Source organism: Drosophila obscura, unplaced genomic scaffold (assembly GCF_018151105.1).
Source record: "Drosophila obscura isolate BZ-5 IFL unplaced genomic scaffold, ASM1815110v1 contig_73, whole genome shotgun sequence".
Lineage (NCBI taxonomy): Eukaryota > Metazoa > Arthropoda > Insecta > Diptera > Drosophilidae > Drosophila > Drosophila obscura.
This window is the reverse complement of record NW_024542865.1, coordinates 5,767,067-5,792,448: the sequence shown is the minus strand read 5'-3', so window position 1 is coordinate 5,792,448 and position 25,382 is coordinate 5,767,067. Positions and strand designations below refer to the sequence as shown.

Genomic DNA, 25,382 nt, shown 5'->3' with positions numbered 1-25,382 from the left:
ATCAGGGCTGCATTTCAGCAGCGACAATGTAAAATTCAATTTGTCGCCAGCGCCACCTAGCGCTGCATTCGAACAACTTTACAAACTTGAAAGCTCAAAAGTTAAGCTTAGTTGAAATACCAGCCGCTGTGCCCGCTCCGCTGTTTTCAAACTACTTTGATATGTATATAAATGTTAACAAGGAGTTTCAGTCATAATAAACATTTATTAGTGATAAAGTTTTAAGCGTTTGAGAGAGAAGGTAGAACGCAGAAGGCATTTTACGCTACATGGGAGGAATCCATCTTCCAGCTCTTGATGGTCGCCACAATCCACATCCCACCAACCACTCCTCTGTGGAGCTTGGCATCTTGTTTTGATGCAGCGCCATTTGATTGCAGGCATGGACACCACTTACATTGCTCCATGGTGGCGTACGTCAAATATTGCGGCAAGATCCTGAAGTTAAAGGCAGCGCGGTTTCGTGAAGTGGACTTGTGGAAGAGTGCCCAGGACAGCCCAGGAAGAGTGCCCAGGACACAATGTAGATCGGGGTTCCCCAGTTGTGTGGTAAGTTGACTGACCGAGTGTGAAGGGAGGAGGCTGTCTAGTAATGCTGATAGAAAGGTTAAACAATTAGTTAATATCTTGCTCAGTTTGAGGCTTTTTGTCAAACATTACTCAGCCCTAAAAGCTCTCTCTCTCTCTCCTAAGCTTTTTGCTGTTTGAATAACTGCCGCTGTGCTGCTGCTATCGCTGGGAGAGAGAGAGAGAGAGAGAGGGCAGAGCAGAGCGGCGTTGTACTTCAGAGCTTCGTTTAGAAAGCGCCGTCAAATGTTGAAGCGCTTCCAGTAAGCGGCGCAGACTCAGAGCGTTCGGTTTGGTTCGGTTCGGTAGTTCATGTTAACGGTTCGGTTCGGTTGGCTTCGTTTACGGCAAAGCGAATCGCGCATATCACTTTTTTTTGCTTGCGATATTTTTTTGATCGTGATTTAAGCTGCAGCAAAACAGCAGCCGCCAAAGAGGCAAAAGCAACAGGGAACAGGCAACACAGGCAACAGGGAAATGTAAATGCAATTTTCGCTATTAAAACTGGGCTCAAACCCGAACCCCAAGAGCTACATATATCTCTCCCTTTGAATCTTTGTATCGCTGTGTATCTTTGTGTGTTGTTTTTTTTTTTTGGCTGCTGTATCTGTGTATCTTTGTGTGTTGGTTGTGTGCATCTGCTGTTACAGTTGTCGCCGTGTGGCATCCACACACATAATCGTGCTGTGCTGTGCTGTGTGCTGTGCTCGCAGTTACGCCTCAGAAAACACACAAAACAAAAACAGAGTAAAAACAGAAAAAAAACAGCAGAAAAAAAAAATCTTTTGGCGCTCATTTCCATGCGTTACGCTTTGCTGCATTGCATGGCCACCCCCCAAGCGCCAAGCCACCCCGCCGGCCCACACATTCATGCATCCATGAGATACATCGAGGGTCCAGAGCTTAGCTAACAAATTGGTTAGATAAATTAAGCAAAGACTGTGAAATTCGCATAAAAAATAAAATTAAAAAAAAAGTAAATTAAAAAAAAAAAACAACGCGAAAAACTGAAAGTAAAAATATAAAGACAGTGCCTGGCAAAAGTACATACACAATACTTATACTACATATATGTGAATGTCTATATTATTTTTCCCTTACATCAATCAGCAGAGGAGCCCACCTCGCAATCATCAATCAATCACACAAACAATCAGTCAATCATCGTTATCCATCATTCGTGCCACGTCCTGTGCTCTCCTTCGTGCGGCCCCGTGGCCGTTTTGGGGTACACTTCTGTCACGCGAAATATGTCACAATTCCGCGATAATTCATGGGTGAGTGAAGATTGAGATCGGTTCAGAAAAGGCCACCAAAAGTAGCCCCCCACTAATTACTACAACTACTAACCATATAATATTGCACATCAGCAACAGCACCAACAACCCAGCAAAAGCAACAGCACTCTCTAACGCACGCACTAACCCAGATACTTATGTATCTCGCAGATACTCGTAGATTTTGCTACGACTATTCGATATTTGCACACACGCACACACACACGCACACATCGAATTCGCCAGCTTCCATTGCTATTCCCCCCCGTCTGTTGCATCTCTTAATTGCTCCAAATCGTTAATTAACCTGTGGGGTAACCCGCGATTGGCCAATTGACCTGCTTTTTCACACAGCCATCACAGACATCACAGCCATCGCAATCGACATAGCCAATCGCAATCCATCGATCTCTCATCGAAAGGAAAATCGCAGCTTCTCCCCAGCAAGAATCAGCGCAGTATTTTCACATCATATTTGGTGTCGAGGTCATTGGATCACACATTTCTGGGCGATAATCTATGGCTCTATACTTTTTTTCAGCGAGAGTGTGTCGTCGAAAGTCGAACAGTTTTTGAATAAAATTATATTGCAAAAATAAACAAAAAATAATAAAACACACAGAAAAACAGCAACAGCAACAGCAACAGCAAACCGAAACACATGTGGGCCAACAGCAGCGGGTCAAACGGCTATCTCTGAGCGAATATTTATGATCGAAATTATTATGCAAAATTATTAGCAACAGCTTCATCCCACATTAACTGAGCTATTTGATGGATTTTCAAAGATTTGGGATCATCAAAAAGGCTTTTGGCTATGCGTGTGCCGCGTCATGCAGCAGCGCACATCGGTTGGTTGCGGAATTCTCGATTTTCTTAGAATAAAAGTAATCTTATCCACTATCCAATCAATCATTGGACACATCTGTGTTAAGATTATCTGCAAATTTTCTCTCTGATTAACCCAGAAATAAAACTCTTGGCCCCTCTGGCAGGCGGCAATCTATCATTTTTCAAAGATCTGCTCAGATGCAATTGAGTTAAAGAGAAATCGCCTGCCATCTTTAGCCCAGAAAAAGTCTCGAATGCAATCTGGAACACAAACATATCTCTCTGTCTGTCTGTCTGTCTGTCTTTCTTTCTGTAGCCTAAAGGTAGACCCTACACAAGGTCATTCAATCTACATGACTTTCTTTCCATCGACCGACCGAGTTCATGGTTAGAATGCGGCGTTATCGTACCTATGCCTGTATCTGTATATATATCTGTAATCGCATTATAATGCAGACTCGGTTGGCATTCCCCGATAAGCCGAGCGGGTTCCACTCCCACTCCCACACCTCCCACTCGACCCCACTGGAGCCACAGTCACGGCACTCCCTCATCGAATAAGCCAGCTGGATGGTTGCGCAAATATCGTGACTCCTCACAGAGAGCGACGTCGATGACGTTGGCTGGTTGGTTGTCTGGCTGGTTGTCTGGCTGGTGGTGGTGGGTGGATTGGGTTGGGTTGCTTGTATTGTCTGCACATCTTCGGTAGGACGCATTTGGACGGGTTGTACGGATGCCACAGGTGCAGCAGCCACAGCCACAGCCAAAGCTGCCTGCTTCCTGGACTTCCACATCGACTTCAAGTTCAATTACGGCCACAAATTGTCGTCAAGCAGAGGCATTGGCCATGGCAACTTTCACTCTGACGATGACGATAACGCAGCTGAGTGACGCTGACGCTGACGATGATGTGGAGGCTGTGATCTGTGATCTGTGATGTTGATGCCACCTCTGCTCTGCCTTTGCCACATTTTGTCATAATTTTTTGTGAGAAAATGTGTGTATCCGAAAACGTTTTCCATCTGCAGCGGCGGAGGCGGAGGCCGAGGCAGAGCAGAGTCAGTGTCGATGTGCAAGCGGGTTTCTTCTTTCCCGGCTGGTCTTTCTTTTTTTGGGCAGAGACACATTGCAAAATGATTTCCACAGCAAGTCGAGTCGCCAGCGACGACAACGACGACAATGAACTTTTAATTACCCCAAAGACTTGTTTCTCGCCAAATGCAGTCAGCGGCAGGTGGAGGGAGACACCGAGGAGGAAGCTAAAAAGCCAGCCCCACAAATTCAAATTAGCTTCGATGGAAAAACGGCGCGAGCGGAAGGAAAAACTGAATTTGGCCACAGGGGGGTAGAAAATAAAAATAAAAGTACAAGAGGAGCCAGAGCCAAAGCCAAAGCCAGAGCCAAAGCCAGAGCCAGGGCCATCATCGACAGGCCATGATCATATGCAATTTGCTGGCTGCAATCATCGCTCTTTGTTTCCCAGAGTCAAACCCTTGCCTTCCTCTTTCTTCGTTTCGAACGAAGAAAAACAAGATTAGATTTCAATTGCAGATTCGTGGGATTCAACCGAAATTATGAATGAGTGTGCAGTGAAATATTGCTGGCTAATCATTGATTAGATTTAATACCCAAATAACCAAACACAAAACAGATACTTTATCCCTTGTATCATATGAGATATTCTGGATACAGCAGAGATATATCTATGATTTTTCTGAGTTAAGCTTCTCATAGACTTTTCTCAAATACAACAACCAACAGCAGCAGCAGCTGTGGCACCTACCTTGTGTCTGCTGGCAAATGTCTTGCAAGTTACAGTTCAATTCATTGTCTATAAAGTCACTCAAGTGCCTGTTATCTAGTGGAGAAATAAATATATGTGTGTACTTTGGCATGTATGTATATATGAATAGAACTCAGCAATAATCACATATAATTTAATAAGAATCGTTCAAGGTGAGAAAAAGATACGTGCAAAGATACTTTATCATAGGAGAGCCTATGGGGGATCCAAAGTAATGCACAAGCATTAAGGAAGAAACTATAGCTATGGTATATATGATAGATAGATGGATGGATGAAGGATAGTTAAAAGATAGATAGATAGATAGATCGATGAAAAAAGGTTAGAAGAATGACAGAAAAATAGAGAGACAAAGACAGATGAAAGCTACTAAGAGGATAGATAGATAGATAGATAAATAGATGGACAGTAGAAGCGATGAAAGACAGATGGATGATGGCAAGAATAGAAATTGTAGAGTGAACACTCGATAAAAGTAAAGCATCCAAGTATCCAAAATAGATCTAATAGCCAGCCACAGATACTTTCCATTCACTGCAAATAGTATTTATACCCTGCGCTCGGATCCGTCCCACTTTTAAGCTCCCTCTTTATATAAGCACAGCTGGCCACATGGGCAGGGGCAGGGGCAGGGGCATGGGGCATGGAGCAGGGGGTTTCATCTGTGACTTGAACACAGTAGTTCCAAGTACTTGCAAACAAACATATGTTTGTGTGCCCAAAAAGATACAAATGTATCTCTACTTAGCTGCTAGTGCTTTTTGCTTGTTGTTATTATTACTGGCGAAATATATGAAAAGAAAATTTTGCGACAATTAAACAGTGAAAGTCGCTAAAATGGATTGTTGTGGCATTAGCTATTACCCCGCCGACTCCAACTCCGACACTGACTTGTGTTTTTTGTTTTTGTTTTTTTTTTTTTTTTTGTGGCTACTTCTGTGCTGCTTGTTGGTGATATGACAGATTTAATAATAAGAAAAAACATTGAGAAATACGGGGCCACAGAGAGAGAGAGAGAGAGAGATGATGAACGATAAACGAAGTACACAGAAAATACACAACAACTAAAAAAAACTGTGTTGAAAATAATCATCTTTTTTGTTGTTGTTGTATTTTTTGCTTCTCCACGAAATAAAAAAAAAAAAGCTTTTTTATTTTTAATTATATTTTTCTCTCTGGATTTTGTGGCTCTTTCTGGTTTGAGTTAACGAATGCATATAACTGTTAAGCTGTTGAAGCCACCACTGCCACTGCCCCTGCCACTGCCTTTGCCCCTGTTCGTGCCCCTGCCCCTGCCCCTACCCCACAATCTACAAAACCAACAAAAAGGTTGGGTGCTGACCTTGAAGAGCCAGCAACGTCGCCTGTTCGGTTCGGTTTGGTTCGGTTCGGGCCAAGTCACGTTCAATGCTATGGGCCAGGCCTATACTATGGTGCGATATACTCGTATGTGGAGCACACAGCACAGCACAGCACAGCAGAGCACAGAGCGGGGCAGGGCAGCTCTTCTCGCGGTGCATTAACTGTAATTGATTTTCAGGGGCCTCAGACTCTGTGTCCAATTCGGTATGGGGGCCCCCCAACCAAAAGAAAACCCAAAAGCAAGCGACACCAACAAAATGGTAACGAAAACGTGCCCAGACTCTAGATCTGGCTGTAGCTCTAGGTCTGACCTCGTTCAAGAGCCCTCCGCACCCCTTTCCCCTCTCCTCTCTCTCTCACACACTTGTGCTATGCTTTTGGTTCTTTAACAACAATAAGTGGGAGAAAGAAGAACTGTTCTCCTTTCTCTACACGCTTTTGTGCTGGAAAGTATTCCACACACAAACAAAATGCTAAAAATTCAATGAAGTTTTTCCCTTTCTCTGCACACCACGACACCTCCCACACCACCCACACATGAATGCGTTTAGCATGGGGTTCTATTGGTCTATTGAGCAATGCAGAAGTTTGATCAACTGATGATCGGCTTAGAGTGTTTGCTATACGAATTTCGAATGGTTCCAATAATTCACCTGTGACTGGCATTGATTAGGCCCCACCAAAATTCCCCTAAGCGAAGGGATGAAAACTATTTAAAATTACTTACTGAATGTAATTATATCGCTCACACTCCCACACACACAGGTACACACCTGAGTTGCTCTTTTCATGCAAAAATTGATTCATTTCGAAGCACACAATCTAATCGATTAACATAGGTACGAACCGAATTCTAGCTATGAATCAGCCACAGGGTATTACTTAGGGCTTTCCATTGCACCGAAGGCGCAGTGGCTGTTGTACGACTTACCTTTCCCCGTTGAGAGATCCACCAGCAAGTCAACACTGAATCGCTGCCCATTCACTAATCATCGTGGAGACATACATCGCCACAGCCACAGCCAACGCTATCGGAGAGTAGACATCGGAGCATTTAGAGAGCGAGGAGGAGAAGGAGGAGGAGGAGGAATTCTCGTTTCGCTTTTTGTGTTGAATGCCGCTTAATTGTTGTTCGACAAAGCGATAGATAAACAATTTAGCACGACAACAACACATAAAAAGCCAAACAGCACTGAAATAAATAACACATAAACGGTGATCGTTCTACGCCGCATTTGTCATAGGAGTAGCACAAAGTACGAGTACTGCAGGGTACTCATCGCTTTGTGGAAAGAACATTAGTCACCGCCTTTGATTAAGGCAACGCGAAACACTGACCTACATCGTCGCCACGACCAAGCGGCAAGCAAATAATTCTGAGCCATTTAGTAACTCTTAAAAAAAAGGGCAGGCAGTTGGATAAGGCAGTAGCAGAAATAAAGGGACTTTCCACTCAAGGTTCTTCTGCAGATTGCAGGAATTCTTTGCGTAGAAATAGAAGACAGCATCGAATGAGCAATCAGAGTATAATTGATATTAGTTTGTAGAGCTGAAAGACAGATACTCATGTGGAGAGATCATTACTAAATGATCTGCATTTTTGGGGCAAAATTAAATAAGGATTAAGTGAAGATTAATTGAGGATTAGGCGACTACTTTTAGTTGCATTTCTGAAAAAGTAAATACATTTAAAATCTAAAAATTCTACAACTAATCAGTCAACTGATTCAGTCAACCGGTGGTAAACAAATTCCTGGAACGCCACCAAATGAAATGCGGCAATTATATGAATGGAATTTTTGATAGGTATTTGTGAATGATTTATCATCGAGTGTAATGAACCACATCCATTTGTCACAGTGCACAAAAAGGAAAAGGAAGTTCCTTTGTCCAAAGTCGGTCAAAAAAGACGTGCGATTGTGTCTGTATCTATGTGGCAATTAATTATTACCACGCTGTATAGATTACGAGTATATTATCGAATTGGTGGGCCTTTAATTGGGCATTCGTTCGGCGTCTCGTTCTCCTTGTGCCACTGACGAACGGACGACAGTTCGCTGAACTTGAAACCAGATTGCGGACTGTGGATCTGCTGGCAACAATGATACAATATAATGGGGAGATAATCGATTCGATTGCCAGATAGCTTGGCATTTCATTAGCCGAGTGGGCGCTGCAGTGGGGGGATGGGCATCTGTTTAGATTGAGGCATTTTCATTTTCATTGAGGCACTTCCCCGATCCATTCGATGTGCATTGTGAATGGGCTGTGAAGCGTGCAACAAAAGAAGGCGATTTTAAACTAATTACAAATGGCAGCATAGCGAGAGGTGTTCCAAGGGTTTTGTGTGTGTGTGTGTGTGTGTGTGGCAGCAGCAACAGCCAAGAGACTCCTCCAGTGGGGGCTCCAGTTCTACATATAAAGTGGCGGATTCTGCCCTCATTTTCGGGACCAGTTGTTGCCACACACATCACACACCACACACACACACACACACGCAAGTGTCGTGTCATATTTTGTGTGTGGCAACAACTTGTTTACGCGTGTGGCAACCCATCCGCCCGCCTGTGGCTGTGTGTGGCAGCTCTTTTGAGTGTTTTATTTCCGCATTGACTTTGTTTTATGGGGTTGTAGGAAGGGCGGCTGCTGCGGATTGCCAATGCTGCCAACTACTGCCAATATTTTGCCTTAAAGCAGAGCTCTGCCGAGTGCACTTTACTGGACTGCCTTCTGCCGGCAACTATGGATTGTATTTGTCGCTCCCCCACGACTCTGACACTCTGACACTCGCAACAAATTTTCTGACTGGTTAGACTCGTTCCGTTCTACGTTGCACGTTCCACGTTCCACGCTCCACTCGCCGTACAGCGGTACAGCCGTTCCGCTGCCATGTGAACTTTCTTTGAATCGAGAATCGAGTTGTTGTTGTTGCTGTTGCTGTTCTTTTTTTTTCGAATCTTGGCCCACTTCATGGCTTCACATAGAGAATCATCTACAATGTTTGTTCATTTGTTCGTTTGCGCACGGGGCGTATGCGCAATACGAGTTGTGTTTCTGTGTGTCTGTGTGTGTGTGTGTCTGTGTCTGTGGCAATTGTCGGTGATTTTAGTGTCCGACTTTCGGTGTGTGATTGAACACTTTTTGCACCGTGCAAAGCCACTAATTATTAGCTACAAATACACTGCGAGAGAGAGAGGCAGAGGCAGAGGCAAATCATTGGAGTAGCACTCACGATACTCTACTCTACGATCTGCAGTTTGAGAGCCTTTCAATCACAGTTTACCTCCAGACATCGCATATTCCCAGTGACACACACATTAAATGCATTTCATAGGAATATTCCATTGGCATGCTGACAAGATGAGTTTGTAGCAGGGAGAACCTCAGTCAGTTTCACGCTCCATAAGCCATTGTCAGCCGATTTGAGTCGTTTGCGTCAAATTCCTTAAAATAAATCATCAATTAACATGCCCACAGAAGGCGTTTTTAGCCAGTCTTAATGGTGCAAACCCTCCAAAACAAAGCCATTTCTTTCATACAGAATTTGATTGAAACTGGTTGCCATATAAATACATACATATATACAAGTGGCTGTCATAAGATCGTAATTGATCGTGAAAACAGGTCTTGAGTTGAAACATTTATTTATTTATTTATCCTAGCAAAAGTACCAAAAATATTCCAAATTCCAAATATACATATTTACATACAGAAATACATACTACATACATACATACATACATACTTAAATTATATGTAAAGTTTTTCATATCTAATTCACCCCACCCTGTGTAGATAGCATTTCTTTCGTGTTTTTGTTGTTGTTGTTTGTTGTATTTCTGTGGACCTTAGTTCATTGGGGTTTATCTACCGGGTGGGAGGCGGCATTCATTGACTTTGTGTCATTTGTCTATATATAGCCCTAGCGATGCATTAACTTGCGGCTTGAATCATCAGTCAGTCGGCAGTCGTGGCTTATTCACACCTGTGCCGTGTGCCTCTGTGCCTGTGTGCCTGTGTGCCTGTGTGCTGTTGGCCAAGTTCGTTGTCGTCGTCGTCTTGGCCAGGTCTATGGCTGTGCCGGAAGTTTGGCAGAGCCAAAGTTTCATTCAGGCATTGCAACGCATTCATCGTTTATGGGCATGCCATCACGTAGCTAATAGAAAGTGGACACAACGGGCCTTAGATCCAAAAAAAAAAAAACACCAAAACCCCAGCCTCCATCCTCCACACCTCCTCCTGTAAGCCACAGCCTAAACCATATACCATGCACCCCACCCCATGCCATACATCAATGCACACTGCATATGTGGAAATGTCCATGGACTGTTGCCCATCACTGTACAATGTATATACACAATATTTAGACATTATTTAGCTATTATTTAGTAAGTAAATTTAATGATTGTTCCCTGCCAACGCCCCCCTGCCCTGCCCTGCCCTGCCCCACCCCCTATCCCGCTACTTTCACTCTCTTTTCCACACTCTCAACTGTGTCTCTCTCCCTCTCTCTATCCCTATCTCTATCTCGATCTCTCACTGTTTCTGTGTCTGTGTCTGAGAAAAGCTCGCAAATGCCCGCTCTTACGGCGTGCTTAAAAGTTTACGCTGCTCGGCCCGTTATGCGAGAGCCAAGTCCAAGTCGGCGATAAATCTGAATGCGCACCTGAAGAAGCAGCAGCACAAGGAACAAGAAGAGGAAGAGAAGAAGGTGAAGGAGCAACAGCAGCAGCAGCAGAAGCGGAAGAAAAAGGAGGAGCAGCAGCAGCAAAAGAGAAGGGGCCAGAGTCTGTGCGAGGATCAGCCCATCTACGCGAATGTGGATGAGGTGGTACTTGACCTTGGGACATCATCGACAGACGATGCTCTAATGGGGAATGCACAGGTAAGCGCGAGAACCAGTTCTCTCTGGTACTGGTTCTGGTTCCGGTTCCCACATCTGTGTTCGTTCGTTCGCTCCTCTCCACCAACAACCAAAAACCAAAAACCGACCACCCATCAAACAACCTACCATCCATCCATCGATCGATCCAGAGTTATTCTGTTCTGTTCCACGTCGCTCGTTTGAATCCCATTTACAAAAATCGCCGTCTAACTTTTATTATGTGTTTGCCCTTCAATTCACTCCACTGTACCACCCCCCCACCACCCACCAACTCAATACCACCCACCATAGCCACCATAGCCCCCTCTCCATCTCCCTCACACTCACTTCTCTTAATTGCGTTTGTTAAACCCGTTTTTGGCCCTGCTGTTCGCCATTTAGCAGGCAAGTGCAAGTTGATGCCTAAACAAAGGCTAAAAGCACACAAAAGCCCACGCCACAGTGCAAAAGAGAAGCTGAAACCGAAACAGAAACAGAAACAGCTAAAGCAAAAGCAAAAGCAATTGCAGGTGTACGAGTACTCGTATCAGATAACAGTTAACACGTACACGCCCGCTGCACGCACACAAAAGCACACACACAGAAGCCAGACAGTGTATGTATGTATGTTTGTGTGCGGTGCGGTGCGAAACTCGGCTAAAGCTTTTGACGCAGGAAGCTTTTGTGGTGGTAACATTTGCTGGTGCACAGAAGGTCTGCCAGTGTGCGCGGTGCTGGATTTTATAGGATTGCCATTAATCAAATACCTACTCATATTGGTGTTGGATCGTACCATTTAAATGTTGTCATGCCTCAAATATCCCTAAACACTACTTACCCATGCTAAACCATGCCTCCCACCCTCTTTTGCAGGTAAGCTTCAGCAACAAAACAAACACAATAACTCGGCGAAAAGCTCTTTTCACAGCCAGCCCACGACGAACAATGACAATTAAGGTATGTAAGTAAATCCCCCCCTCTTTTGGTAGCAAAAATAATGCAGCTTTTGGAGCGATCTACAAGCATAATTAAAACCCCTTGGCAGCACGATCTTCAAGCCCGGATCGACAACTCATAAATGTCACAACAGCCGCTGCTCAAAAGTTAATTTGAAATTTGAAACAACAACAACAACAAAAAACCCGCTCGAATAACAACATTTCTCGATCTATTGTTTTGTGGTTGGCCTGGCTTGGTGCAAGAACCGCTCGAATCTCGGTCAAGCAGCAAGTGCACCCAAAGCCGAAAGCCGAAAGCCCAAAGCCGGGTGACGTCGGTCGCGACGGTGTCGTGTGAACGGTTTCCTCCGATTATGAGGCAGTTGCGCGCGCGGGGGGGGGAGGAGCTGCATAAATTTGCAGGCAGTTATGCAACCTAACCTGGAACCTGGAGAATCTGGCAATGCGATGCGACGCTATGCCCATAATACCGGTACATGTCAACGGCAGACTCTCAGTCAGCCTCTCTCTCTCTGTCTGTCTCTCTGTCTGTTCTTTCTCAGTCTCTCAGTAAGCACGTGCATTTGGCTGCTTAAATTTATTGCAGCACTCGCAGGCGTACAGTGGGCTAGGTCAGGAATGGTGCAAATGAAATTGGATTTAAATGGGGGAAATACATATATACAAGGTATATAACAAAACTTATTAATTATTAAATACTTGCATGCTTAAAAAAGAGCAACCTTTATACTAGAAAGAAATTGTTTTGAATCAAATATCAAAGAGATAACAGTGAACGACAGTAATTAGTGAACTTTGATATTTGTCTTTAAATTAAATTCCACTTAAAGACAAATTTTTGTATGAAATGCGTAAAAATTTCACTTTAGAAAATTTCGCTATTGGATAATTATTCAATTAATTAATTAATCACTTTCGAGGCCCACTGTGCAACGGTACATTTGCAGTCCAATCAGCGAGTACCGCTTTGCATGCTGCGCAGACGTCGTTGTCGTTGGCGATGATGACGTCGCGACGGCTATACCGTAAGACGGCGGGCCGTTCCATTCAAATATTTGGCCTACGCGTTGTCAACAACAAGCAGCCAGCATCAGCGCAGCAGGAGCAAACGCAGTCGCGCAGAGAGCCTAAGAGAGAACCAGCAAACACAAGAACAAGAGCGTGCAGGTGCAGCGAGATGCAGCGCAGCATCAACAGCAATAGCAATAGCTCTCCTGCGTCGGCGCAGCCCGTAATGCTATTCTCGCACACGCTCTCTCTCTCTCTCTCTCTCTCTCTCTGCCTTGCTCTCTTTCTATTTCTGTGTTGAACAGCTTGACGCTGCTCCGATGGGGCCACTGGTTGGCGCTCCGATGGGTGCTCTGCTGCTAGTGCTGCCTGCTGCCTGCTGTCTCTGCTGCTGCTTCTGATGCCTACATTTCGTTCTGGCCGACAGCGAAATTAGTCTGCTGCCGCGCGCGACTTCGCTTCGACCGTTTTGTCTGTGTGTGTTCTAAAATTAGTAGCTGTAAATGTCGCTCTGCCGACGTCGATGTCGTCGTGCAATCTGCTCCCATAATTAAAATAATATTTATATTTGGTAAATTTTTAGCACAAAATATACCACCCCCCTCGTCAGCCCTATATACACACACACACCTCTGGTACACCTGTATATACGTTTGCATAACCTATGTACATATGTACGTGCCTGTGTGTGTGTGAGTGTGAGTGTGCGTGTTAGCCCGAAACGTGCGAAGAAATAACAAAATGCATTAGCATTGGATTAATTATTAAATTTTTGTTTGTTTTTTGTGTGTGGAGTGGATTTGTTTTTTGATTGATTTCATTCGAAATTGAATGAAAATTGTTTTCGTGTGACTTTAAAATGGGGAATCAAAGAGACCGGAAAAGAAAGAATAAAAAATATACGAATACGGCTATATCCATTCCATATGTTTCATACAAATCGAAAAGAATAGAGAAATACAAATAATATTCCATTGAAAAGATACTATTTCATGGGAGTGTCTCTTTGGCATTACAGAATCTCAAATCTCAAAGATATTTTCATGGTGTATCTTCCAACAAATCAAATAATTTTCGACCTTGATGCAGTCGTCCGTCTCTTCGAAATGAGCTCAAGTTTGTGGTGTGACAAATGCGACTGGCTACAGCGGACAGCGGACAGGGGACAGGGGCACGAAAACGCATCTGACAGATACAGAACGGATTTTTCCTTTGGCAGACGATGCAACGATTCTCCAAACCCGAACAAATCTAAACAGCTTGAAAATGTGCCAATTATTTTTACGATTCTTAAATAGAAACACAATAAAAACAAAACGATCGAAAAAAAAACACCACCAGCACATCCTATAGCTAAAGATATGGTATAGTGCGAGTGATCTGTGATATTTATAGACACATATTGTATTATGTGATCTTTACATCGGCTGATGGTCTGATCTGATCTTTTCTTTAGCACAAGAGATTAGCATAATTATTTATGGGCCCATCCACAATTGTTTATAGGGGGGGGGAGGGAGGTAGCAGCCCTGAACTCGATCGTTTTGTCTCCCCGATGCCGTTACACAGGTCTTCTGCCCCAAGAAAAGCATTCATTCTATGCTTAATTAGGCACACACACATCACACTACTCTATGTGTGTGTATGTGCCACATTCCACCAGTCAGTGGCAGTGGCAGAGGCACAAAGGCGGCACAGGCGGCACAGGCAGTGGGGCCAAGAGACAAAGCATAAGCCCAAAATGACCGAATGTCGATAAAAATAAATGCAGTCTTGCCCTTTTTCAAAAGAACCAAACGCATTTCTAACAAGATTGACACACCGTCAAAGATTTAAAGATGGAAAGACAAAAGAGCACGAAGTGCCAGTGCCAGAGACAGAAGAACCAGAGAGACAGGGAGAGAGACCGTGAGAGAGACGGGGAGAAAGAGAGATGGAGACACAACGAGATGGCAGGTGCCAGAGCGATGTCACACTTCTTTGCCTAACGGCATTCGACATCAGAATAGAAGCAAGACAAAACAAAAGAGGCCCCAGGGTTGTGCTGTGGCACCCCAACCAATTATCGATGAATATCTATTCAAAACGATATTCAATACTGCATTAGAATCCTACGAAAGACACAATTCTAGTTAGGGGTATACCAGAACATACAATCCAAATCATTCCCAATTTGTTTTGTTTTTTTTTCGAAGCACACACTTGACATTTTTGATAAGCCCTGGTAGGGCCCTTTTTAATGAGTATTTTCCTGGCAAAATACTTGCTATAAATAATTGATATTGCTCTCTAATCAGACCCCAAGGCACAGGCTTTAATTTCAATATGTAATAATATCAGCATTTTCCCGACTACTAAAAATACATCCAAAGGTTGTAGCTGTCTCTCGTGTTGTGCCATCGCCTGTTGCTGCTGTTGCTGCCGCTGCTGCTGCTGTTGCAGTGCTGTCCGTCCCATATGTCAATGACTCTTACAAATTGATCGAGTCGTAGACCCCAAAACGGGTTAATTGTGTTAAATGGTCACCGCCCACATGAACCTCGCACTGCACTCGAAAGAAGATAGTTGTCGAGAGGCAGAGGGCAGCGGCAGCCTCTAGAGATTCCAGCAGATACATTTCTCTACTCTAGGCATGTGATGCCGATGGATGCCTCTGCTTGCCTTTCCTCTAGATATTCTCACATGAGAGTTTCTTTTCTGTTCATTCAAATGAAGATAATGGATCGACCGACCAACCGACCAACCGACCGACCGACCTCTTATCGCTCGTTCTGCTGGTGGTGTTGCGGTGTTTATCTGTTTATCTATTTGTAGCGCACGGATACAGACACTTATCTGGCAGGTTGTATCTTTGAATCGCGTTTCGCATTCATTCAATCGCTTGAACGTGACCCACGAAGAGTCAGAGACACAGACACAGACAGACAGACAGAGAGACAGAGAGAGAGAGATGAAAGAGGGCGAACCATTTGAATGGTATGCAGGGAATGAATGTTTTCCAAAGGAAAACAAACCGTGTTACTCACAATTAATTGCCGACCCACTCCCTGCTCATTAACGAGTTTAATTTTTGCATTTTTCAGGTCTCAGACCTTGCCGCACATTTGGCGCAACATCTTGCGATAAGTTGTGAAAATATTTGCTTAAGTGAAACAGAAAGCGTCGACGCATACAGACATTGTCCATAAGAAGGTTTTCTCTCTACTCTACTCTACTCTCCTCTCTATATTCTCTATTTTTGGCCCCCCACATTAAGCCGGAGAGCGGAAGAGCGAGAGTGAGAGATCGAGGGTAGAGGGCAATCACTATGGAAGATGGATTTTGTTTTTAGCTTTGGCACCAAAACAGAATATCCGCACATTTTATTTATTATTTTAGACATTTAATGAGATAAATGCGCATCATAAACCACTGCCCAGATTCGGCCAGAGAGAAATGGAATGGATGTGTGATTGTGAGGTGGCGTGGGGTGGGATTAGTGTTGAGTAAATAGTCGCATAATACCTTCTAAAAGATTGTATGTAATAGTCAGTCAGCTGTTTTCCAAGGGAAAGCTGTTTTTCCAAGAGCTTAATGCTTGGGTACGGTACGAACAGATTTTATTTAGATATACACACATTTCGCCAATATTTCTTACTTCAACAATAAAAGCATGTTTTCTACAGATGTAGTTTTCCAATAAATATGTACAGATGTTCGAAATGGAGTTTCCAATTTCTTTGACTTTTCCCCATAAGAACTGAAGTGCTAATAGACTTCGAATCAGTTGCAAGCCCATCATCCTTTGCTAGAGTTGTGATTTGGAAGTTTCCATTTATAAAAAAAAAAAAAGTGCCAAGTATTCGAAAGATACAATGGAAAAATTGGTATATTACAAAATAGGGAGGGGGGAGGGGCTGGACGGTACTGATTATCTGATCGATATTTAATCATCCATTATGGTACAGCCTTGACGGTAATTGCATTGCTGCCCGCGCGCGACCTTGGCTCAATGGCCCTCCGCCAGCCAATTCCTGGTTAGCTGCCTCTGCGTACCCTTTTTTTCTCGCGATTAATTTATTTTTATTAATCATAAATTGCCATAAAGACGCGGAGTTGGAGTCGGAGTTGGCAATTGTCGGCGCGGCGGTGACTGCAATTGCATCCGAGAGTTGCCCAGCTCTATTTTTAGAACACGAGCGAGCCCACGGGCAGCCTCCAACTGCTTTCACGGCTCCTCTTCTGGCTGCCTGATCCTTTGGTTTTTGTATGATTTTTTCTGTCCGTCTGGCAATAATTTATGTTATTTGACTTTTGGAGCCAAAGAAGAAGGTTGGCCATAATTGCAGGCTCTTCAATTCAACCCATTTCTCGGGTTGGGGTTGGTGGCTGCCTACCCACCTGCGGAACTGCTTCCCCAGCTTCATGCAATGCTTGCACTTGCAATTAGCCGCAACTGAAGTTGTGTCTCTCTCTCTCTCTCTCTCTCTTGTGAGGCTTTCTTTCGGCTTAGCCCGCTCATTAGTTGAATTGTCTCTTCACTTGTCGCACACTCCTTCAATTCCCCTCTCTGTGCACTCCACCCTTCGCTTCGCTCCATTAGAGAAACGTGACATATCGTAGACAGCATGATAAACCCCCATCTAGCTTCCGCTCCCCCGCCACACACCAAATGCAGTTGCTGCTTGTTTACTTCTATTAGCTCCCTCCCTCCCTCTCGTGTTCTTTTTATCATACCCTTGCACTGGGAAGTATTCAGATTTTTGCAAACACTACGGAAAGTCTGTGCTTGTGACTTCAATTTCCAGCAGATATTGTATCAGTTAATACTAACCGGGTAATTGAATAAATGAAATATCATGCAGCTGAAAACTGTTGTGTGTAACTTGATAGTAAATCGTATGATTATTGAAACGATCGGTCTGCAAGGGTATCCCAAAAGGCAGCGAGCGGACTCCCGAAGCTAACTTTTCTGTCTCCTCTTTCCGCTTTGTTCTTCTTCGTCTTGGTCTTCTTCAATGCAAATGCAAATGCAAATGCTATTAGCGCACGCAGCAGCAGCAGCAACAACAAGTGCAAAAATGTAATTAAATTGTTTTACTTTTTACGGTTTCGCACGTCGGCCATTAGAATTGAGGAAACTGTAACAAAGCCCCTCTCCGCCCTATATGATTAGGCGGGGGCAAGTAAGGGACCGGCACGAAGCCAGGTTACATAACAATGCACAGTTATAGCGACAACAGAAGCTTAATGAGCAGCTCCCTTCTCCCTACCCCCTAAACCCCCTAAACCCTCTAAGACATCAACGAACTGTACATTTTATCAACAGGGGGAGGGCGTGTCGAATCCAAAGGTACACGAAAGCAATGTTATTCTACCTTCAGTGAGGCACAGGCAGAGAGGGAGAGAGAGAGAGTGTGGGACACTGCTCTAGTATAACAATTATCTCTGTTAACTCAAAAGTAAATAGTTCATAAATAAATGATTTATATAATTACCCACACGGAATGACGTTCGAGCGAGCGATGGGGTGGAAAGGAAAGCCAAAGAAATGAAAAAGAAATAAAAACAGCGCCACCGGCAGAGTAATGATCATCCGACGCCACTGCCGCCGTCACTTGCAGACAGCCAGCGTATGTGTACACAAACACAAACGCAAGTCGCTGCCCGGACAGCAAACAAAATGCACCAGCACACACACACACACGTGCATGCCCACAGGCACCGCAAGACACAAAACAGAAACCGAGACAAACAGACGACGACGACGACGCCGAGGCCTGACGCTAACGTCGCTGTCGATGAGGGCGCCACAGGCGGCATTATATATTTTAGCCGGTGGCCAACGCAGTGATTTTTATACCCTACCCTAGCAGAGAAGGTGATATGATTTTTAGCAGATGTTTAGGGCCTATGGTCTGGTCTGTCATAAAATATTATTCACCTCTCACTAATAATATTCAAATCTGATCTCTGTTGTACATAACTGATATGGGAATATATTATCTGCATGGGTATCAAAGCCTAGGCTTACCCAATTTATTCTTCCTCTCTTGCTGCTTCTGTCTTGCCTTTTCCTTCTCCTTTTTCTTTGGTTAGCATCAGGGTGGCCCCACCACGACCCTACTGCTTCGACGTTGTCTTTTCTTCGCTTCAATAAACAAGCCGAATGCCGTTTTGTAATCTCTACCTGCAACGAAACTGGAGCAAAGAGGGAGCGGAACAACATCGACAGGGAGTCAGAGTTAGGGCAGGGCAGGGCAAGGCAGGGGTCACAACAATGCGACACATTGTGTGAGAGAGCATGACCGGGGTCTTAGCCCCTCTCTCAATGCACCTGATTCTCTCCCACTCTCTTTCGGTTACTCCTTCTGACAGCAGTGTCATGTGTGTGTGTGTGTGTGTGTGTGTTTATGTTATCTGCGTTTTTATGTAGGTGAACAGCGGCTTTTTTCCAAGCGTCATCTTCAAGGGTATGAACGGGTATATCAGTTATATGTACGATGAAATTTTTAAAGGTTATATCTGTGACTTCCATGTCATACATATATAGCACTAAAAGCACTAAAATTTTTATTATGTTTTTACACCGTACACAAACAACAGTTTTGGGTTTTTTTATAAAAATTATTCGTCTAAAACGACAAAGTTTTTAAAATTATTTGTTTTTAAAATCCCACACCACACACAACATAATCACACGGCATTCAAAAGTCGAATAATACATATACTTTTAATACTACGCGATGCTAACTCTTGGTGAACAGGAACATCAGCCGAAAACGACGGCGGTGTTGCTTAAGGTTCTCGGTTTCGTTCTCTTCGCCGTCCTATTCTATTGCGTCTTCCAATTGAACGCATTCGGTCTGCTGCGTCGACTGCTGCGCCGACATAGGAAGAGGCAGAAGCAGAGCAGAAGAAATAATTTGGGACGCAGACATATGCATTTGCACGTTTATAGGCGCGAGCGACGCACTCACACACGGCATGGGCAGAGGATCGGGCTAGAGATAGAGTTCGAGCAGTTTCCGAAACTAATTTTGCCACTCTCTACAACGCAGAAATCCGTGATGAATCACCTACGGGTGCACAAATTCAAGATCGGCGGCAAGGACAGCAGCAGCGCCGCTTCCTCGGACAACAATAACACGAACAACAACAACAACAATAACAATAACCAAAATGGAAACGGCAGTGGCAGTGGCGGTGGCGGTGGCGGTGCCAAAGGTTTCATTACGCGCATCAAACGGTACTCGGTGCTGGGGAGCAAGCTGAGTCGCCGCCACCTGGGGAGTCTCAACCTACAGCCGTCGGCTGCCGGATCGGAGACTGGCGCCAGTGGAGAGCGTACTGGCTCTGGGCAGTCGCCCGGCAAAACGGTATCCGGCAGCTACAACATGACCGGCAGCCACTCGGACGACCATCGGCTGGAGATCGGTGCCCCGGTGCTGATATCGACCACCACATTGGACACGGACCGCTTTGATGTGACCGAGGCGCGACTCAAGCAAATTGGCGGAGGCATTGCCCAGACCTCGACCATTGTGCGCACCCTGACGCCGCGTAGTTCCGACGAGGAGGAGTTTTTAGATGCCCGCTGTACGCAGCTGGATCGGGATGAACGGGATGAACGGGATGAGCCAGAGGAGTTTCAGACGCCGATACATCAGCCACAGGAAGAAGGCCACGAAGAGCCACAGTCACAAAAGGAAGAAGAACCACTGAAGGATGAGCCAGAGCCACAGTCACAGAAGGACTTCAAAAAAGATCTATTGGAGGAGGATAAGGAGGAGAAGGAGGAGAAGATGGTGGTGCCACCGATGCGACGAGCCAACATTGCCCGCCAGCAGCAGGCCATGTCCGTGCAGAATTTGCACCGAACCGAACTTAAGGTCTACCTGCACAAGTCGCCATCGATGACGATGGACATGAACGCGACGGCTCCGGGGCATCTTGGGCCGGGCCTGAACATGCCCGAGCTGCCGGAGCTGTATGGCGACAGCAAGCTGAGCCTGGCGGCCAGCGACATGGAGAACGACAAGGAAAATACACCAGTCGATGATGGCATGCCACCCGTCGCCAATGGAGTAGCAGGATTCCTGTCACAGCAGCCACGCTTCAAGAGCATCGAATCGTTCCAGTTGCACAGCCGCTCGAAGCGCAGCTCCTCCCAGCCGAGCTCCAAGCAAAGCTCCAAGATGAGCCTCGACTGCTCGGTACACAGCTTTGACTTTGACTTTAAGTCGGTTAGCTATCAGAGCCTAAATGCCCAGGACCTGATGGTGTCCATTGACGAGCTGCAGGAGATTACGCAGCAGATCAACGAGACGGAGGACTTCACCAAGGAGGTGGATCTGGAGTACTGCGAGCACCGGGATCAGCTGCCTGCCAGCGAGCGGCGCATTACGCTGCTGAAGAACAAGAACCAGACACTGATCCACTTTACCCAGCAGAGGGAGAAGCTGCGCAAGGGCTGGCATGGCATGAAGCACTGGCTCGGCGAGGAGGGCATCCGCTTAAAGGAGGCTGTCCGCCAGCAGACGCCCCTCAAGCGTCTGGCCCGCTCACGCAGCAATTTAAATCAATCGACCACAGACGCGAATCGTCTGTCCCCATCGCCGGATCGCACGACGCGCGACATCACCGAGAGCTGTGAGGATATCACCAATCGCACGGAACTGCTGGACTCCTCCATGTCCCAGAGGGCAAACAGCGATGAGGATTTGTCACCAAATGCCAAGCGCTTCAAGGATGAGGTATACCAAAGGAATCATTGTTCGTCGAGGGCTGGCCGTGGCCGTGGCCATGGACGTGATCGTGATCGTGATCGTGGTGGTAGTCGTTGCCACCGTTCACGCAGGAGTTTCAGCTCGTTGCTAACTGGTCCCAATTCTTTATACTCCCTCCAGGGCCAGAATGGATTCGAGGAACTGCGTCGCTACATCAAGCAGGGCGGAGACTTTAGCAAGGAGCTCATATTCGTCCTGCAGGAGCGGTAAGTTGCTCAAGCCAGAGACCACTACACTTTCCACCCACTACATCTGTGACTTGTTCCCAGTGCCGATACCGAATTGATCTACTCCAAATCGCTCTCGAAGCTGGCCAATAAGCTGAACAAGGCTGGTCGCGAGATACCTGGCAGTGTGGCGGATGCCTGGCGTGGCGTGGCCACCGAAATGGAGAGCCGCAGCGATATCCACCGCCAGCTGGCGGCCTCCCTCACCGATGAGCTGGTGAAGCCGCTCAAGGTGGTAGTCGAGAGTCACCACAAGGCGCGCAAGGCGGTAAGTAGTACAGTACGCCTGGAACCAGCCCCCATGGAACCTTGTATATAACCATTTGTCTGCCTCGCTCGACCAGGTTGAAAGCACTGTGGATAAGGCCGCTCGGGTGCTCAGCGAATGGCGCATAGCGGAGGCCAAGGCCAAGAAGGCCTCACATACGGCGGCGCGTGAGAACGAGAAGTTGCAGGACGCCATGCTGGATGTGCGCATCCAGAAGTCGCCATCCATTGCCATGCTCCACCAGGGCCCCAACAAGATCTCCGCCGAAAAGGAGCTGAAGAACGCGGAGAAGGACTGCGTGAAGCTGGACAACAAGCGCAAGAAGGCCGAGGAGGCTGTGAAGCGTGCAGATGTCGATTACTACACAATGTGTGTGCGCGCCGAACGGGCACGCGTCGACTGGGAGATGGCCGTGCTCCGTGGCAGCTCTCAGCTGCAGACCAACGAGCAGCAGCGTCTCGCGAATATGCACAACTTTGCCCAGCAATACGGTCGCCTCATCTCCGATATAAATCCCATACTCGGTGGCCTCACCTGCCGCCTGCAGCCGCAGCTGGATGCCTGCAATGTCGACAAGGATATGCTGGTGGTGAGCAATATTCGCCACCATTCGGAGGGCCCCAGCGAGCAGCTGCTGCCCGACTTTTACTGCGAACACACCACACTGGCCATGAATCGCGAGCGGCGCAAGCATGCGCTCATCAAGCTCCTGCAGCTGGTGAAAACCGATCTGGAACGCGAGCGAAAGTCACGCGACGGCCTCCGCGGCCTCTCACAGTCGTTGAATAACCAGGAGAACCAAAACATCACCGACAAGTTGTATCACGTGAGTCCCCGTCACCGTCACCGTCCCCGTTCCCCCCAACCCACTCTCCTGTTACCTTATTGATGTTTCTCTCTCTGCCAGATTCGATCCATGCTCACATATCTGGAGGGATCACGCATCAAGCTGCAGTCGGCCCTCCTGGAGCTAGACCACAAGCCCCGCACCACACATCCCCTGGCCCAGCACATTCAGGTTAGGCAGTCCTGCTCCTTTTAAGGCGTGTGTCTGTGTCCTTTCGAACCATTAAGAATTATGTCTAAGCAGAGCATTATTGGCTCCCTTTGCATCCATATTGGATGCTAAATTTACAGTTAAGATTATAGCAACAACACGAAGCTGTCTGGCAGAATTCAGATCTGAAACTCCTCAAGACACGAAACTGTATGCAGAAATGGGAAATGAGAAAATTGAAGATCTGAAGCCCCAAGCCACGAATTTGTATTAAACAATGAAAATGTCAAGCCCCAAGCCAACAAATTTGAGCACGGAAATCCCAAACTCAATCTTTAAGCCATTAAATGATGATCGAAGATCTCAAATCTAAAGCTACGAAATTTTCAGCTCATAGAGACATTCAAAATATATTTTTTCAAAAAGGATTTAAACCAATTGAAAGTTAGTTTTAACAAAGGAAAACAATGTTAACGCTTAGAAACAATCAAAGTGCAAAGATTCAAAATTACTACCCTTCTTCGGTTTGTTCTATTCCGAAAGAATTTAAATCAAAATTTGTATTGAAATGATCGAAACGAAATTCCTTTTGTTAAAAACGCACACAAAAACACAATGAATCACAATTTACCTTGAAGATATGAAAAGGTTGTTGAAGCTCACCATAAATCTGTTGTACGTTCTCCATAATTTCCATCATCTTTGTAGATATTTCTTGTGTATACTTTCTGAACCATAGTCAAAGCATATAAAATGTAATCCAAATACCGATATCTAAGCACACAAAAAATAGTTATATTTTTGTTTATGAATGTCGAAAAATGATTTGAATTTTCGTATTATGCCACTCCATAGATCACGCGGGATCGCACTGGCCTTCAACAGAGCATTCTGAAGGTGCCCAATTGGCTGAAGAACAACGACAAGTCGCAGCAGTCCACAGGGCTGGATGTGAGTGGTGCCGGCGCCCAAGATGATGAGCAGGAGGAGGATGCCTGCTCCCAGATGATGGGCAACGCGCTCAGCAACAGCTCCTGTGCGGACATCAGTGTGACGACGGCGGGGGGGCCAGCGCTGAAGCACTTCAATCGGAGCAAGAGCAACATTGAGACCTTCAACACCAGCCAACCAAAGATAATCTCCGCGACGAACGGCTCGCTGGCCGCTGTGGCACTGGCGGCGGCGTCTGTCAAATGCAAGACCATACCTGCGAACCACCACCATCACCCTCACCACCACAACCATCACCAGGGCAGCGATCGCGGCCAGGCGGATGGCGGCTCCAATCAGCAGGACTCGGACTTTGATGAATTCAGCTCACAGGACGAGGACGAGGAGGATGCGGGCCCCATCAAGGGACAGCAGGGAGCACAGTTGCAGTCTCAAAACCAAAACCAGATGCCGACGCAGCATTTCTATCAGAATGCGCAGGATCTGCAGAAGGGCGGCCATGGCCAGGGCCAAGTGCTCGGACGATGCAAGGCGCTCTACAGCTACACACCAAAGCTCTACGATGAACTGGAACTGAGTCCCGGCGACATCATCGAAGTTCATGCCAAGCAGGATGACGGCTGGTGGCTGGGGGCACTGCGGAATCACATTGGCATCTTTCCTGCCACCTATGTGGAGGAGTGCTAGGAGAGCACAGCAGAAGGAGATGCCCCCTGAAGCATCACTAGATATATAGTACGTGTGTGTGAGAGTTCTGTGTGTGTGAATGCGTTTCGAATATAAGAGTGTGGCGATGCGATGCGAGGCGAAGCGAGGCTCCTGCGCGTTTGACTTAGAAAATGCTGCTGCGAGGATTTGCATGTGCGTTTATTTATCATTTGGAAATATATTTTATATTATTATTAATTCACGTAAAACATATATTGTATTGTATTTAAAATGATTTCTTCCTTCTTTTTGGTTGATTTTTTTTTTCTAGAAGAAAATGCACATACATATGTATACACCATATATATATATATATGTATGTATCATTGTATATCTAAGTACAGTCCCCCCAGTGGACGAGTCATTTAACCGCCTGCCTGGACAGATCTAAACCGTCAATAAAATATCTTAGTTGTTATATGATTTTTTTTATTTTTTTTGTATACGAATATAGTACCACATATTGACAAACATACATACATACATACATACATACATTTATGCATATAAATATACAATAAAATATTATATTATATTTACTCACGTTTCCATCAGGCAGATGTTTCATTGTAGTTTGAACTTTTAAAACAATAAATTAAGAAACAAAAAACTGCTTAAAATTAATTGTAAAAAAATAAAGAAAAACTAAAAAAATTTAAATACGGATTGAGTTAAATATGAATTGCATGGCAAATTGGTTTTATTTTAAACTTATTGCGCATATTACGAGATTAGAGATTCATGGGATTTATAGATATACACAATGTTATTTGTCCAAGATAATAATATAG

General features: G+C 45.4%; 1 protein-coding gene across 5 annotated transcripts; it reads left to right on the top strand.

The window, feature by feature from the left end:
- Positions 1 to 976: 976 nt before the first annotated feature.
- On the top strand, positions 977 to 24,815 carry LOC111067112 (nostrin). Of its 5 annotated transcripts, XM_022356155.2 has the most exons (8): positions 977 to 1,046; positions 1,678 to 1,844; positions 10,409 to 10,726; positions 21,561 to 21,646; positions 21,710 to 21,935; positions 22,012 to 22,761; positions 22,843 to 22,953; positions 23,788 to 24,815. In XM_022356155.2, exons 2-8 carry the CDS (start codon positions 1,818 to 1,820, stop codon positions 24,568 to 24,570), a joined length of 2,301 nt encoding a protein of 766 aa, XP_022211847.2. In that variant the 5' UTR covers positions 977 to 1,046; positions 1,678 to 1,817; the 3' UTR covers positions 24,571 to 24,815. The 5 variants fall into 5 exon arrangements, with proteins under 5 accessions (XP_022211847.2, XP_022211849.1, XP_022211848.2 ...); XM_022356156.2 differs by lacking the exon at positions 977 to 1,046 and having other exon boundaries at positions 1,826 to 1,844; positions 10,404 to 10,726; positions 23,788 to 24,814; XM_041595433.1 differs by lacking the exons at positions 977 to 1,046; positions 1,678 to 1,844; positions 10,409 to 10,726 and adding exons at positions 13,135 to 13,243; positions 19,713 to 21,407 and having other exon boundaries at positions 23,788 to 24,814.
- Positions 24,816 to 25,382: the final 567 nt, after the last annotated feature.

Coding starts and splice junctions, on each gene's coding strand:
- LOC111067112 (XM_022356153.2), top strand. CDS start 19,398: ATGCTAACTCTTGGTGAACAGGAACATCAGCCGAAAACGACGGCGGTG. Junction 21,408..21,560: donor CCAAGCGCTTCAAGGATGAG/GTATACCAAAGG, acceptor TACTCCCTCCAG/GGCCAGAATGGATTCGAGGA. Junction 22,954..23,787: donor CCCTGGCCCAGCACATTCAG/GTTAGGCAGTCC, acceptor GCCACTCCATAG/ATCACGCGGGATCGCACTGG.